At 46.9% G+C, this 17,789-nt stretch overlaps 1 protein-coding gene across 1 annotated transcript in view; it reads right to left on the reverse strand.

Moving 5' to 3' along the window:
- The window catches only part of TDRD5 (tudor domain containing 5), a 158,198-nt gene that overhangs the window by 45,783 nt on the left and 94,626 nt on the right, over positions 1 to 17,789 (reverse strand). The window contains exons 9-11 of the mRNA XM_030208004.1: positions 12,415 to 12,575; positions 1,905 to 2,125; positions 1,603 to 1,815 (exon numbers count right to left, since the gene is read on the reverse strand). Coding sequence (XP_030063864.1) covers positions 1,603 to 1,815; positions 1,905 to 2,125; positions 12,415 to 12,575 — 595 coding nt within the window. The remainder of the gene's footprint in view (positions 1 to 1,602; positions 1,816 to 1,904; positions 2,126 to 12,414; positions 12,576 to 17,789) is intronic.

A 17,789-nucleotide genomic window follows, 5' to 3' on the forward strand; every position in this document is an offset into this window, starting at 1 on the left:
TGACGACACCCAGCTTTATCTCTCCACACCAGAAATCACTGCGGATACCCAGGCCAAAGTCTCGGCCTGCTTATCCGACATTGCTGCCTGGATGTCCAACCGCCACCTGAAACTGAATATGTCTAAGACTGAACTTATTGTTTTCCCACCCAAACCCACTTCCCCTCTCCCTTCACTCTCTATCTCAGTTGATAACACCCTCATCGTCCCCGTCTCATCTGCCCGCAACCTCGGTGTCATCTTCGACTCCTCCCTCTCCTTGTCTGCGCATATCCAGCAGATAGCCAAGACCTGTCACTTCTTCCTCTATAACATTAGCCCCTTCCTCTCCGAGCACACCACCCGAACTCTCATCCACTCTCTCATTACCTCTCGCCTTGACTACTGCAACCTACTCCTGACCGGCCTCCCACGTAGCCATCTATCCCCCCCCTTCAGTCCATCCAGAACTCTGCCGCTCGTCTTATCTTCCGCCTTAACCGATATACTCATATCACCCCTCTCCTCAAGTCACTCCACTGGCTCCCAATCAGATACCGCTTACAGTTCAAGCTTCTCTTACTCACCTACAAATGCACTCGATCTGCGGCCCCTCCTTACCTCTCTACCCTCATCTCCCCTTACGCCCCTACCCGTAACCTCCGCTCTCAAGACAAATCCCTCCTTTCAGTACCCTTCTCCACCACCTCCAACTCCAGGCTCCGCCCCTTGTCTCGCCTCACCCCATGCCTGGAACAAACTCCCTGAGCCCATACGCCGTGCCCCCTCCCTACCCATCTTCAAATCAATGCTCAAAGCCCACCTCTTCAATGTCGCCTTCGGCACCTAATCACTACACCTCTTCTCAGGAAATCTTAACCACCCCAACTTGACATTTTGTCCTTTAGATTGTAAGCTCTTCCGAGCAGGGACCGTCCTTAATTGTTAATTTGTACAGCGCTGCGTAACCCTAGTAGCGCTCTAGAAATGTTAAGTAGTAGTAGTAGTAGTACATATTCATTGTGGTGATCCTGAAAACCGGACTGGAAAGACAGGTGTAAGAAGAACTGGTCTAGAGATCTAAAAAAATCTGACGAGGAACATGCTAATCTTATTCTCATGATCTCACTCCCTGTGGTGATCCTGAAAACCTGACTGGCTAGGTGTGCCTCCAAAAGAGGGCCAAGAAGCACCGTTTTAGACTCCATAACACCTCAACTTAATATTTTATCTAAAAATGCCACTTTCAGCAAAACTATGCATTAGCATTATCCTGGAATAAACTATTCAGTCCTGGCACAAAGTATCCTCAGAGTTGCAGTTGTATACACCAGTTCCTTGACAACCAGTGTTTTCCAGAAATTTCCTAAGTACCAGTAAGGGTGAATGGTTTTAAAAGAATCAGAAAAAGGAGGTTATAAATTTCTAGTTTGCTTCCAACCACACTAATTATGTAAGTCTCAGACAAGTGCTTGTGAACTGCGCTAGCACAGTGTGCAACACAGTAAGAAATTAGCAAACTTAATTAATATGGCACAGAACATACATACACAATGCACCGCTGTTATGGACTGTACAGTGACTTATCAAAAGAAACATTTTAGAATATCATCTGTTACTTACTTAAGGAACCTCAACCACGACACCTTAACAGTTGCCATATTCCCAAAATCAGGATAATACACGGTCACTTCCTCTTCACTAAGTATTTGATGTACAATAACCCGGTACCACCAAACATCCTGAGAAGACTTTAAACAGCATAACCGTCCAGGCCGGATCCAACCATGTGGTATAATGTAACGCTCAGAAATGTTTGCATTGGAATAGCAGCGCCTGCAAAAAAACCATCACGATTGGTAACTTAACTAAAGGAGGAGCGGAAAGGATAGACTACCAATAAGGTAAAAAGTGGTGCAACCCACCTCATCTCAATCATCATATTCTGCAGCATCTCTGATGTGTCCTGGCCATACAAATTGATATAAAACTGGCTGGGTGAAATGATGTTCTCCACAAACACACCAACCAAGGTGCCTTGTTGTAGCATGGGCAAGCTATGTAGACATTTATCTTGCACAGCATCAGGAGGGATTTCCACGTGTGCTGTTTCCACAATTAGTGGCGGTCCTTTTATCTTCCACTGCTACAGAGGAGAAGCAAAGAACACTATGGGCCTGGTTCATGAACCTTAACTCTCATTCTATGCCTGTAGGAAAAAAACCTCGACAATCACACCCCAAATTACGTAAGCTCTAGAGGAGCAAGATTAACAGCTTAAACTTTATTCTAAAACTGACTGGCAGTCAGTATAACTCAAAAAAACTGGCTACATATGATCCTTGAGTGCCTTTCAATAAATCTGAACCAATTATTTCAAATCAGTGGTCTTTGAACAACCCGTGTACAGGTATTCAAATAACCTAACTTCATATAGGAATCAGAGTGGTTACTTTCTCCAAAAGGATTTTAATTGATGCTAAAGCTTCAGCTGAAAACAACAGCTTTATACTACTACATCAGTTTGTGAAGACATATTCAATTCGTAATCCAAAATCATATCCACACAATGAACTTGTTCATGGAATAGTACTAAACATTCTCTGCTTCTAGATAAGTCTTGAAAACTGGATGGGAAAATTAGGTTCTTACCTTGGTAATTTTCTTTCCTTTAGTCACAGCAGATGACTCCATTAACTGATAGGTTGTATCCGCCTACCAGCAGGTGGAGATAGAGAACACTGAAGAACCACAGTGACCCTTGGACGGCTAGCCCCAACTGCCTTCAGTATTTGAGATTTCCAAAGCAGAGTGCATCATAAGGTAGAATAACATAAACTTTCCTCACAGCGAACAAATGCCCCAAAACAGGAGCAATAACCACACAAAGGAAGGAAGATCTCAACCTTCTGTAATAGAACATTATGTAGAAATTCTGAAAACTGGTTTCCAACTTCTCCCGATGAGATATATATCTGCATGAAAGATCTGAATAAAAAACAAAGTCAGCCAGGGAGGGATCATGGATTCATCTGCTGTGACTAAGGGAAAGAAAATTACCACGGTTCTTCAGAGGACAACTCCAGAAGAGGGAACCAGATCTGACACGGCCAAAAAGAAGCGATCAGAATCATGGTGCCTCGATCTTGCTTGAGTTTCAACAAAGTCTTCCCCACCAAAGGTATGGGAGGATAAGCATACAGGAGGCCCTCCCCGCAATCCAGGAGAAAGGCATCTGACGCTAGTCTGCCTGAAGTCTGGAACAGAACTGAGGGACTTTGTGATTGGCTCGAGTAGCAAAAAGATCCACCAAGGGGGTGCCCCACGCTTGGAAGATCTGGCGTACCACTCTGAAATTGAGCGACCACTTGTGAGGTTGCATGATCCTGCTCAACCTGTCGGCCAGACTGTTTACGCCTGCCAGATATGTGGCTTGAAGAAATATGCCATACCGGCGAGCCCAGAGCCACATTCTGACGGCCTCCTGACACAGTGGACGAGAACCAGTGCCCCCCTGCTTGTTGATGTAATACATGGCAACCTGACTGTCTGTCTGAATTTGAATAGTTTGATGGGACAGCCGATCCCTGAAAGCCTTTAGAGCATTCCAGACCGCTCGCAACTCCAGGAGATTGATCTTTAGACCTTGTTCCTGGAGGGACCAACTCCCTTGGGTCTGAAGCCCATCGACATGAGCTCCCCACCCCAGGAGAGAAGCATCCGTGGTCAGCACTTTTTGTGGCTGAGGAATTTGGAAGGGGCGTCCCAGAGTCAGACTGGACCGAATTGTCCACCAATGCAGGGATTGAAGAAAACTCGTGGACAGTCAGACTACATCCTCTAGATCCCCAGTAGCCTGGTACCACTGGGAAGCTAGGGTCCATTGAGCTGATTTCATGTGAAGGCGAGCCACGGGAGTCACATGCACTGTGGAGGCCATATAGCCGAGAAATCTCAACATCTGCCGAGCTGTGATCTGCTGAGACGCCCGCACCCAGGAAACGAGAGACAGAAGATTGTCGGCCCTCGCTTCCGGAAGGTAGACATGAGCCGTCAGAGTTCAGCAGAGCTCCTATGAATTTGAGTTTCTGTACTGGAAGAAGGAGGGATTTTGGACAATTTATCACAAACCTTAGCAGCTCCAGGAGTCGAATAGTCATCTGCATGGACTGTAGAGCTCCTGCCTCGGAAGTGTTCTTCACCAGCCAATCATCGAGATAAGGGAACACGTGCACTCCCAGTCTGCGTAGAGACGCTGCTACGAGAGCCAGACATTCTGTGAACACCCTGGGCGCGGAGGTGTGACCAAAGGGTAGAACACAGTACTGAAAGTGCCGTGTTCCCAGATGGAATCGAAGATACTGTCTGTGAGCTGGCAGTATCAGGATGTGAGTATAAGCATCCTTTAAGTCCAGAGAGCACAGCCAATCGTTTGCCTGAATCATGGGAAGAAGGGTGCCCAGGGAAAGCATCCTGAACTTTTCTCGGACCAGATATTTGTTCAGGGCCCTTAGGTCTAGGATGGGACGCATCCCCCCTGTTTTCTTTTCCACAAGGAAGTACCTGGAATAGAATCCCAACCCTTCCTGCCCCGGTGGCATGGGCTTGACCGCATTGGCGCTGAGAAGGGCAGAGAGTTCCTCGGCAAGTACCAGCTTGTGCTGGAAGCTGAAGGACTGAGCTCCCGGTGGACAATTTTGAGGTTTTGAAATCAAATTGAGGGAGTACCCCAGCTGGACTATTTGAAGAACCCACTGGTCGGAGGTTATAAGAGGCCACCTTTGGTGAAAATATTTTAACCTCCCTCCGACCGGCAGATCGTCCGGCACGGATACTTGGATTTCGGCTATGCTCTGCTGGAGCCAGTCAAAAGCTCATCCCTTGCTTTTGCTGGGGAGCTGCTGAGGCCTGTTGGGCGCACGCTGTTGACGAGAACGAGCGCGCAGGGGTTTAGCCTGAGCAGCAGGCTGGCGGGAGGGAGGATTGTACCTACGCTTACTAGAAGAATAGGGAACAGTCCTCCTTCCCCCATAAAAATGTCTACCAGTTGAGGTAGATGCTGAAGGACCCCGGTGGGAGAATTTGTCGAAGGCAGTGTCCCGCTGGTGGAGTTGTTCTACCACCTGTTCGACCTTTCTCCAAAAATGTTATCCCTCTGGCAAGGAGCATCCGCAATCCGCTGCTGGAGCCTATTCTCCAGGTCGGAGGCACAAAGCCATGAGAGTCTGCGCATCACCACACCTTGAGCAGCAGCCCCGGATGCGGCATCAAAAGAATCGTAAACACCCCTGGCCAGGAATTTACGACACGCCTTCAGCTGCCTGACCACCTACTGAAAAGGCTTGGCCTGCTCAGAAGGGAGCTTGTCCACCAAGTCCGCCAACTGCCGCACATTGTTCCGCATATGAATGCTCGTATAGAGCTGGTATGACTGGATTTTGGAAATGAGCGTTGCAGAATGGTAGGCCTTCCGCCCAAAAGAATCCAAGGTTCTAGAGTCACGGCCCGGGGGCGCCGAAGCGTACTCCTTAGAACTCTTGACCTTCTTAAGGGCCAGATCCACCACACCAGAGTTATGGGGCAACTGGGTCCTCAATAACTCTGGATCCCCATGGATCCGATACTGGGAATCAATTTTCTTGGGAATGTGGAGATTAGATAATAGCTTCGCCCAGTTCGCCAGCAATGTCTTCTTGAGGACATGATGCATGGGTACAGTGGACGATTCCTTAGGTGGCGAAGGATAGTCCAAAAGTTCAAACATTTCGGCTCTTGGCTAAACCTCCGTAACCACAGGGAAGGAATGGCCGTAGACATTTCCCGGACAAAGGCCGTGAAAAACAGACTCTCAGGAGGAGAAAGCTGCCTTTCAGGAGAGGGAGTAGGATCAGAGGGAAGACCACCAGACTCCTCGTCAGAGAAATATCTCTGGTCTTCCTCTGCTTCCCACGAGGCCTCACCCTCGGTGTCGGACACTAGTTCATGGACTGCAGTCTGAAGCCGGGCCCGTCTCAACTCCATGGAAACATGGCCACGGTGGGCACGTCGAGAGGAAGACTTCCACATCGGCGGCGATGAAGCTCCCTCCATCGATGTCCTTGGGGAGTCAGCCTGGGATGCTGCAGATGCAGGTACCGCAAACGGTACCGGAGACCTCACGATGGGCGAGGGGCCAGTCAGCGCCTCACTCAACGATGCTGGGGGTGCAAGCACCCCCGGTACCGGAGAAGGGCGCAACAGCTCCTCCAGAATCCCTGGAAGGATGGCCCTGAGGCTCTCGTTCAGAGAGGCTGTCGAGGAAGGCAAGGAGTCCGGTACCAGGCTGTCCACCGTGGAGCACATCGACACCTCCTGTATGAAGGGTGAGTGGTCCTCCCGGCATCGATGCTTAGCGGGTGCCGGTGCCACTGGCGACCCAGAGCTCTCGGTACCGTGTCTGGAAGGTGACCGATGACGATGCTTCTTTGCCTTCGCACGAAGCACGTCACCGGTACCTCCTGGTACCGAAGAGGACGTCGTCGAATCCAAACGTCTCCTGTGGGCTGGGTCTGAAAGAGGTCGATCCCGGGGGGCCTGTACCGCAGGAACCCTCGAGGCAGGCGGAGACCTACTTGAGGGCTCACCGCTACCAGCAGGGGAATGGACAGCTCTCACCTGCACACCGGAAGAGGAAGCACCCTCCGACGACATCGATACCACCGATGACCTTGGTATTGCAGACGTTGAAGCACCGGCTGATGACTTGGGTACCGCAGACGTCGACACACCGGACGATGACCTCGGTACCGAAGACGTCGAAGCACCAGACGAGGCCCCGAACAAAAGGTTCCACTGGGCCAATCTCGCCGCCTGAGTTCTCTTCTTTAACAGAAGACAGAGCGTACAGGCCTGGGGACGATGCCCGGCCCCTAGACACTGAAGTCACGAAACGTGCCTATCAGTAAGCGAGATAGTCCGGCTGCAATGGGTGCACTTTTTGAAGCCGCTGGTAGGCTTCGATGACATGGCGAAGTCAAAATTCGCGATGATGGCAATGGCACCAAAAGAAGTTAGAAAAAACCCGTACGGGCGGCCAAAAAAGCCGTGACCGACAACGAAAGAAAACTTAACGGGAAAACACTCGAAATAAAGGGTTAAAAAAAAAAAAGACGAAGAACACGACGGAACGAAGATTCCGGACACTTCCGAATGGAAGAACACAGCAAAAAGACGCGAGGGGTCTCCTTGGGGCGCAGATCGACCGAAAAAACAGCTGTCCTGAGCCGCTGAAAAAGAAGACTGACGAGCACGCTCGCGTTCGGGCGGGAAGACGGTCGTGCATGCGCACTGGGCACGCACACGCGAGGGCTAGCAAACGCTTTTGCTAGTGAAGATCTCCAATCGGAGGGGCTGCCATGGACTGTCACCCATATGTGAGAACAAGCAGCCTGCTTGTCCTCGGAGAACCACCGTTACCCCGGACTCCGAGAATTGCAGAAAGGGTCCTGACAGGACAGCACCTGAAGCTCAGACTGTCTTGAGAGTCACATCCTTCTCCGAAGTTCTCAGTTCCAAGCGATTGATGGACCACCTCGCTTCCACGGTTGTCCACTGACCCTGAGCATAGCTTCCCTGGCAATGCACTCCCCAGCCCAAAAGGCTGGCATTCGTTATCACCAGGCACCAAGAAGAAAGCGCAAGCGGCATTCCTTGGCGCAGCATCCTGTCAGAGAGCCACCACTCCATACTGAGCCGGGCCGCAGGGAGCCACGTTAGTCTGCGTTGATATTCCTGGGAAATAGGAAACCATTGTTGAAGCAGGGCAATCTGCAGAGGCCTCATATGCGCTCTCGCCCATGGAACCACCTCCAAGGTGACCGTCATCGACCCCAGCATCTGGACAAAGTCCCGGGCATTCGCAAGAGCAGACGGACCTGATTCTGAAACTTGCACCACCTTTGGTCGGGGAGAAGGACAAACCCCGAGGCCGTGTCAAACCAGACCCCCAAATACTCGAGAGACTGAGAGGGGGTCAGGTGACTTTTGGGTATATTGACCACCCAGCCTAGCGCCTGCAGGACTGTAACCACTCTGGCTGTGGCAAGACGACTTTCGGCTGCCGAATCCGCTCTGATGAGCCAGTCGTCGAGATAAGGGTGAACTCTGATACCCTCTCACCTGAGACAGGCAGCTACCACCACCATTACCTTGGAAAAGGTACGAGAAGCTGTGGCTAGGCCGAAAGGCAAGGCCCGAAACTGAAAATGTTGTCCCAACACCGCAAACCGGAGAAACCGCTGATGCGGGGGCCAAATAGGAATGTGCAAATACGCTTCTTTTAGGTCCAGAGAAGTGAGAAACTCTCCTGGCTGTACCGTCACAATGACAGAGTGCAGGGTTTCCATGCGAAAGTGACGTACTCTTAGGGCCTCATTGACTCTTCGTAAGTCGAGGATTGGTCTGAAAGACCCGCCTTTTTGAGGCACAACAAAATAAATGGAATAGCGGCTGCAGTCGCGTTCGGCAGGAGGCACCGGAGTCACCGCTACGAGGTGCAGCAAGACTTGCAAGGTTTCCTCTACCGCCGACCGTTTGACGGCAGTGCCGCATCGGGACTCCACAAACACGTCTCTCACCGGGGCACCAAATTCCAATCGGTAACCTTCTCTGATCAGGTCCAGAACCCACTGATCCAAGGTAATCTTGGTCCACTCCTCAAGAAAGAGGGAAAGACGTCCTCCTACTGCAGGAATCGAGGAGTGGACCGGCGTCCCATCATTGTGGAGGACACCCCTGAACTCCAGGCCGAGACCCGGCCGCTGCGGATCATTTGTCCGAGCGAAAGGAGTTCCTCTGCTGAAAACGGGCATGTTGAGAAAACCCAGCAGAGCGCCCCAGGCGATACCTGTGAGCTTCACTGAAGCGAGGTCTAGAAGAGGAGGGAAACACAGGACCCTTGGAAGAAGGCCTCGGCCTATTCTCAGGTAATCGCTGGGGCTTAGAGTCCCCTAGGTCTTTAACAATCTTCTCCAAATCCTCTCCAAATAAACAGGAGGCCCCGAAAGGGTAACCTCACCAGCCTTTGCTTAGAAGCCATATCAACCGCCCAATGCCGTAGCCAAAGAAGGAAGCGGACAGAAGCCGCCACAGACATCTGTTTAGCCGAAGCTCTGACCAGATCATAAAGGGCGTTAGCCAAAAATGACAGGGCCGACTCCATCCGCGGGGCAACCTCAGAGAGGGACCTCGCACCATCCGCAGGCTGTTCCACCGCCTATTGTAACCAGGAAAGACATACCCAGGCTGCATAGGAACTACAAATAGACACCCTTAAGGCTAGGCCCAAAATTTCAAAGGACCGCTTCAGCACGGATTCTAGCCACCGGTCCTGCATGTCTTTCAAGGCAACCCCTCCCTCTACTGGGAGAGTGGTCTTTTTAGTCACCGCGGTGACCAACGCATCCATGTTAGGCATCCCCAAAGAGGCCAAGTGCTACTCACTCAGAGGGTAAAGCTGACCCATAGCCCTGGCCACTTTCAAAGGCCCATCGGGGTCAGACTACTGAGCTGAAATAAGCTCTTGGATGGAGTCATGCACAGAAAAGGCCCGAGTAGGCTTCTTAGTACTTGCCATCCTAAGATTAACAGAAGAGGCATCGCCCTCGGCAGGGTCATCAATCGAGAGGGCCTGCAAGGCGTCAGTAATGAGAGCTGGCAGCTCGTCGCAGTGAAAAATCCGAACCGCATTGGGATCATCCGAATCCAGCGGCAAACAGGCACGCTCATCTGGATCGTCCATCCATGAGGGCCTGCCAGATCCCTCAGACTCCCCACAGCCCAACCAGGGGGAGGGGGGGGGGGAGGAGGTGCGCCACTTTCAGATGGGGAATCTACCCGTCTACGTTTAGTGTCCTTCCAACGCTCGGGGGAAGAGAAAACCTCTGTAGCCAGCCCCGGGCCATCAACACCCGGAGGGGATCCAGAATGCAACACAGTGTCAGACACCTGCGGCAGAGCTCTTTTCAGCATGAAGGCTTTATGCATTAGAAGCACAAACTCAGGGGAGAAAAACTCACCCTGACCCTCCGCCTCCGAATTAGGAGAAACGGATGTTGGAGCTCCTCTGGCAGCCTCTAAACTACTACTACTACTACTTAACATTTCTAGAGCGCTACTAGGGTTACGCAGCGCTGTACAGTTTAACAATGAAGGACAGTCCTTGCTCAAGGAGCTTACATCTAAAGGACGAAATGTGAAGTTGGGGCAGTCTAGATTTCCTGAGTAGAGGTATGGTGGTTAGGTGCCGAAGGCGACATTGAAGAGGTGGGCTTTGAGTAAGGATTTGAAGATGGGCAGGGAGGGGGCCTGGCGTATGGGTTCAGGGAGTTTATTCCAAGCATGGGGTGAGGCGAGGCAGAAAGGGTGGAGCCTGGAGTTAGCAGTGGAGGAGAAGGGTACTGAAAGGAGAGATTTGTATTGAGAGCGGAGGTTGCGGGTAGGAACGTAAGGGGAGATGAGGGTAGAGAGGTAGGGAGGGGCTGCAGATCGAGTACATTTGAAGGTAAGTAGGAGAAGCTTGAACTGTATGCGGTACCTGATCGGAAGCCAGTGAAGTGGCTTGAGTAGAGGGGTGATACCAGTATAACGGTTCAGGCGGAAGATAAGAAGTGCAGCAGAGTTCTGAACGGACTGAAGGGGGGATAGATGGCTAAGTGGGAGGCCAGTAAGGAGTAGGTTGCAGTAGTCAAGACAAGAGGTAATGAGAGAGTGGATGAGAGTTCGGGCGGTGTGCTCAGAGAGGAAAGGGCGAATTTTGCTAATGTTGTAGAGGAAGAAGCGACAGGTCTTGGTTATGTGTTGGATATGCGCAGAGAAGGAGAGGGAGGAGTCGAAGATGACTCCGAGGTTGCGGGCAGATGAGACGGGGACGATGAGGGTGCTATCAACTGAGATAGAGAGTGGAGGGAGGGGAGAACTGGGTTTGGGTGGGAAGACAATGAGCTCGGTTTTGGCCATGTTCAGTTTCAGGTGGCGGTTGGACATCCAGGCAGTTGGTGTGGAGGCGTCCCCCTGCACTCAGACTCCTCCGCAACCGCGAGGGTCGAGACATGCGGCGCTTCCAAAATGGTGGCCACTGCCAGCTCCATCGAGTGGGAATAATCATTGCTCGCCATGCTCGTACCAGCGCGAGCGTCTAAGGAGCAAGTTTTGTACAGCCCCACTGCTGATCTGCGTTTATCACAACAGGAGCATCGCTTAACTCCCTCAGCAGCCATCACCCGACTGGACAGAAATATAGCAATAAAATGGCGTCTTCACGCCAAAACTTACCCCGTTCGGAACGGCATCCACAGGACCTCCCAGAGGAGCTGGGCACCACTTTCACCTCAGAAGACGAAGTCAACGAGCTCCGGTCAAGTTGCACTGAACCAGAATCTCTGGAGAAAGCCTCAGAACAGCCACGCAGTAAAAGCTCTTTTTTTTTTTAACACTGTGAGGAAAGTTGGAGGCAGGCAGCAACAGAGGGACTCCGAGAGGATGGGGGAATGGGTAAGGCAGGGAAAGGGCGAACCTATATGACTTTAAAGTGGGCACCACCAGCCACAACACCCCTGCTCAACTGGCAAAGCACAGGAGCCACCCCAGGCAGAAATCCAGGAGCTGATCAAGCTACGTCCACACCTGCTGGGAGATAGAGAAATACTGAAGGCAGTTGGGGCTAGCCGTCCAAGGTTCACTGTGGTTCTTCAGTGTTCTCTATCTCTACCTGCTGGTAGGTGGATACAACCCATCAGTTAATGGATTCATCTGCTGCTGTTGACAAGGAAACTACTATCTTTATTTCCTTATCCATAAAACCTGGGACTTAGTTGTTGTGTTTCAGTTTATTCCTCCCAACCAATGCTTAAAGAACCCAGGAGTACAAAATGTTTCGCATTAACAAAAACAAAACTAGGTATTAAAACTTCTAAGTAACCCCGCCAAAAGGCTAATCATATATATTAAAAAGAATAGATGACAGAATGGAGGAACTGCATATTTCAAACACTATGGACTAGAGGACTTTCCAGCTACAGACACCTGAAAACTGTCAAAGCCAGAAAAGACTGAAATTGCTCCTGAGATCACTAGAAGCAGCATAAATTTGGAAGTTCTTATAAATAAATATACTCAGTTCATGCCTTTCCAATACTATTTTCTTTCTAGTTGTGTCATTGTGGTTAGCCCTTCCTCTCCTCCACAAGTGTCTCTTACCTCTCCCGCCTGCTTATTATTACGCTGATGCTGCCACAACTCATAAAAGGCACTGTTGCAACATTTTTGCAGGGCTGTCCATGCCCCACTGTTCTAGATAAAGTTATAATCTGTTCATACAATTACATACAACTACTGCTCTCTTACTCAAAGCCTACATTAATAGTTTTCTCCAGCACTTAAATTCAGAAGCAACTCACCCCACTGCTGCTCCTTTGTGACCACATGTACATCGTAACTGATCCGACCATTCCCTTTTGGCTCTTTTTCTTCAAGGTTTTGAAGGGGATAATCCCAGAAGTTAGAGAACAGCGTCTCTGCCGGCAGCAAATCCTTGCATGAACAGATTCCTTCTTCTCTTTCTGACCTAAAATGTAAGACACAGATCAGTAGAGAATCAAAATAATCCATTAGCCCCGTGGTTCCCAAAGCTGGTCCTGGAGACACCCCCAGTCAGGTTTTCAGGATATCCACAATGAATATTCATGAGATATATTTGCATGCTCTGCCTCCACTGCATGCAAAGCTCTCATGAATGTTCATTGTGGGTAACCTGAAAACCTGACTGGCTGGAGTGCCTCCAGGACCAGCTTTGAGAACCACTGCATTAGCCACATTGCTATCAAGTACAATCAGAAGTCTTAAGAAGTCTGCGGAGAAATTTCAAAATTAAAAAATGTGTATTTATCTGCAGAAATTTCTTTTCAAAAGTGCCCCATTAAATGGAGGTTTATATGAATTTATTATATATGAGGAACTTTAGGTAGGGTTTGCTTTTATTACTGAATCATTAATGATTTAGATTGATTTACTTTAAATGAGCTTTGTCCTCTAGGTTACAAGATTATGAGTGTCCCTAGGATGGGAAAAAAAGGTGGAGGCCTTGCCTTGGTTTTTTAAGAGGTTTTATTTTTTTAAATTTCTATTAATGATTGTGTATTAATGGCCTGGAAATGCTTTTCTGTAAATTCTTATATTCGTCTTTTTCTGGTTTGGTGGGTTTTATTTTAATTTATTGATCTCTGGGTTCATTTATAGATTTTCTGTTACAACATATTGCTTATGCTGTACTGTTAAGAAATGTAAATCTTCACTTAGAAGAAGGTAGTAGTAACCAGGAGACTATCAATTTTCTCTCTATAATATACTCCTATTCACTTTTTATATTTACTTTTCAACCTACACATGAGAAGGGATATTCATTAGATGGGGACAGCATACCCAACTGACAAACTGCTGTTTTAGAGCAGCCAGACTTCCCTGAGAACAAGAAAGTTCAACTGTTCCACAGAAGACAGGCATGTCAGGTCTGTATAACAACAAAAACGTCTGACAATTAGGGGAAATTAACCAAAGGAACTCAAAGCATCTATGACTATTGAAGGCCTTCCAGCAGAAGCAATGCTGAATATTCTGAAGAGACAGAAATTATTTTGCTCCTGAGAAGAGAAGACCTGGAATGTAGCACCAGAAATTCCACAAGGTAATCCAGGCTTGAGATCCTGGAATCCTAATGTACATGGACTAAAAGAGCTTGAGAAACTGAGACTTGAATTCCCAGAGAGACTGAATAGGATTTACCTGTTTTCTCCTAAAACAACTGCTCAAGGTAGTAGGACTACTGAAACTGGTGAGAAAAATCAAGTCTGAGCCAAAAAGGGCCACTGACCAAGAAAGGTTAGTTTTACAGTGAAACCTCGGTTTTCGTCGATAATTCGTCCGAAAATAATCTACGAAAACCGAGGCAATTTATTTAAATTCTTTTAAATGAATAAAAAGACTAATCCTACTATATAAATGATGATGCGGCACGTCACACAATGCTTCAGATATTATAACAGGCTGTAACAGCGCCAACAAGCTACTAAGGGCAAATCAGCGCCTCGATCAAGAGGACTCCGGATTCCCCTGCCCCGCTTACCTCCGCCTACCCCCCCAGTGCAAGTCCCCAACCAGCAACTACTTACAACGCACCACATCCGCAAATCGCTATCCCATCCCGCTCTCACAGATCTCCAACACACACCTCCTCCACCAGCCCCTCTCTAACGATCCCACACACTTAAACACACCCCACCTCCTGCTCCCGCCCTTCAAAAACACTAAACAAATGCAAACAGGAACAAGGGGAAGGGGGAGTGGCACCAGAAATATCCCACGCCTTCCACACCAACAGCCAGCCAATTTATTTATTGCATTTGTATCCCACATTTTCCCACCCATTTGCAGGCTCAATGTGGCTTACAGAGTTTTGTTATGACATAGTCATTCCATGATATCAAATACAGTTGATATTGTACAAAGATTAAGTAAGAGAAGAGAGAAGGAAGGTGTTAGGCAAGATAGTATAGACTGTGAACTTTAATAACTGGCTGAGTTGGTGAGGTAGTTTTGTAAGGCCCTCAAATCACTAGCAATAAATGAACATTTAACATGGCATTTACTGACGAATTCCGAGGCGACCGACGAAAACCGAGACAAAAATTTCGCGAAAAAAATCGATAACCAAAAACGACGAAATCCGATGTCAACGAAAACCGAGGTTTCACTGTATATGAAATTACATCATTAGATGCGTAGGGATGACAAAGCACCTAAAACAGCAAAATCTAAACTAGGGCTTTCTGGAGGTTAGTCTGGAGCACTAACCACTCTGCTAACCACCAGAAGAAGATATATGATGCATCCATTAGATAGTTTATAGTTTAAGTTTTTTTTTAATTTAAAATTTTTTAACATTACTTTTATTTATTGAAAACATTAGGCACATAGGAACAAAATAGCCAATACAAATTTCAATAGTATAACCATCCAGCTTGCAATCTGTATCCAGGTTCATAACATTGAATTATCTTAAATACTAAATACCCTAAATTATCCCTACAAGGTACCTACAATATCCCCGGTTTAAGGTTTTTTGATACAACACTATCATACGAGTACAGCAAAGTGGTTTACATTACTCATTAAATAAAAGTAAATCAAACACCAGAAAGGAACTCCAATTCCGGACAGGATAGAGGAAAATTAAGAAAGTAGCAGTCATACTAAGAGGACTAGCTCAGGGAAAGAGATCAAACATGAACATTCAAAACAGTTTAGATGCCCAGCGCCAGACAATATCCACACGGCTAGTTAGTGGGTGTCTCTGAACGTGGCCTTAAATAGGTGGATATCTAAGGCCGCATTAAATTTGGGAAAAGACATTTCAAGACATACTAATGGTGATAGCAAACTCCATAAACATGGAGCAATGCAATAAACCAATTGCTGCATAGATTCCATATAAAGTTGATAATCATTCAGTGACCTAAAGAGTCTAACACTGTAACGTATCACCCAATGGCATCCATTTCATGAGAAACTGGATTGAAGCAAGTGAAAACCCACTGAACAAAACAGCACCATTCAAAACGAAAACAAGAAACAAAAAACAACCACGACCCTGGTTTAACAAACAGCTACTAAATATGAAAAAACTATGCAGGAAACTAAAAAGAACATGGGCCAAAAACAAAACAGAATTAAACGTATATGGAAAAAAGCCAACATATAAACACAATATAAAGAAAGCTAAAGCTGAACACTACAACACATATGCGAACCCAGAACAGATTAACATGAAAAAGATATTCAAAATCATGAACAATCTACTCATGATTTTGAATATTTTTTTCATGTTAATCTGTTCTGTTCATCTACTAAAACCCAAGACGTACTGGCACCAACTGAACCACTACCAACTGTAGACGAGCTCAAACAATATTTTGAACAAAAAATAGCAAATACAAACTCAAACCTTGCAACTCCGCAAGCATCCATCATAGACTTCTTACAAGAATGCGAAACAAACAACACTCACACCATGGCAGACAGAATATGGTCCTCCTTCAAATCACCCAAACCAAGCATGGTAAAGGCACTGACAAAATACTCTCATGCAAACTGCCTGCTAGATAAATGCCCCAACTACATGGTGAAAACCCCACCAGAACAGTTCATCAAATGCCTCACCGAACTCATCACACACACGCTGTCAGAAAGACAATTCTCAACAAATAAAGGAGACATCATACTTACTCCAATACCCAAGAATACAACTAGTAAGATCAGTGATCTCACAAACTACAGATCAGTGGCCTTAATACCACTACTGACCAAAACAATGGAGGATCTGGTAACACAGTAACTAATGGAATACCTGACACAACACTCAATACTCCAAAAATCTTAATCAGGGTTCAGGCCACAACACAGCACTAAGACGGTCATAATTACTCTGATAACGAAGTTCAGAAGCTTAATATACCAAGGTCAGTATATATTACTACTACAATTTGATATGTCAAGTGGCGTTCGATCTAGACAACCACACAACACTAATGGCCCTGCTTAATTATATGGGAATCAGTGGCTGTGCTGCATGGTTCAATGGCTTACTAAAGACAGATCCTACATTGTAAAGATGTCTATCCAGATATCAGCCTCTTGGATCTCTAATTGTAGAGTATCACAGGGTTCTCACCAACATTGTTCATGTAATGATGGCCCCACTCGGCAAAAAACTGGAATTAATGGGTTTCAACCCATTCATATACACAGATGATGTCACCATTTACATACCTTTTAACAAACAGTATCACAGAACATACTGGACAAGTTAAATTCTTATGGAAAACAATATACAAACAATATACAAACTCAAACTAGAGACAAAATCAAATTCCTGGTTCTATCAAGCCCATACAACCCCACGTCTTACCAAAATTTCATACCATACCAAATCAAAACAACTAAAAATACTGGGAATCAATGGACACTCAAATATCAGCAGTAACATCAAAATGCTTTAGAACACTACAGAAACTGAAAAGGATCAGAGACTACTTTCCTACACAAGCATTCTGAATAATGGTACAATCGATGATACTATCACAACTAGACTACTGCAATGCAGCATACGTACGGTGCAAGGAAAACACACTAAAATTGCTGCAAACCGTCCAAAACAAGGCAGCAAGACTGATATTGAAGAAGTCAAAATATCAAAAGCCACTCTACTGCTCGAAATACTACACTGGCTACCAATCAAGGCAAGACTAAATTTCAAAGCAGGCACCCTCATTTACAAGATACTATTTGGTATGTCCCCTGAATACGTAATAGATATGATCGAACTATCCCTAAGAAATACAAGCCCAGAAACCAGAAGTTACCTACTTCTTCATCTACTCAACTGCAGAAACATAACGTACAAAACCATCTACATGGCAGGATTTAGTTACCTGGGTTTCAAGTGGTGGAACTCAATACCAAAGGTCACAAGAAGCATCACCAATTATCTTCAGTTCAGAAAAAAACTGAAAACATACCTCTTCAAAAATTCTATAGCTAACTACGTAGTTAGCTGTGAACATTCCCACTTTCTAACTGTAAACCATCACTGTAATTTTCACCTAACTATAAATTGTAAGCCACTTTGAACCGAAACCTGCTTCTGGATAACAGTGGGAGACAAGAATACACGCATGCATGAATGAATGAATGAATTGAATGAATGAATAAATAAATAAATA

The sequence above is a fragment of the Microcaecilia unicolor genome, chromosome 6, assembly GCF_901765095.1.
Source record: "Microcaecilia unicolor chromosome 6, aMicUni1.1, whole genome shotgun sequence".
In the NCBI taxonomy this organism is placed as follows: domain Eukaryota; kingdom Metazoa; phylum Chordata; class Amphibia; order Gymnophiona; family Siphonopidae; genus Microcaecilia; species Microcaecilia unicolor.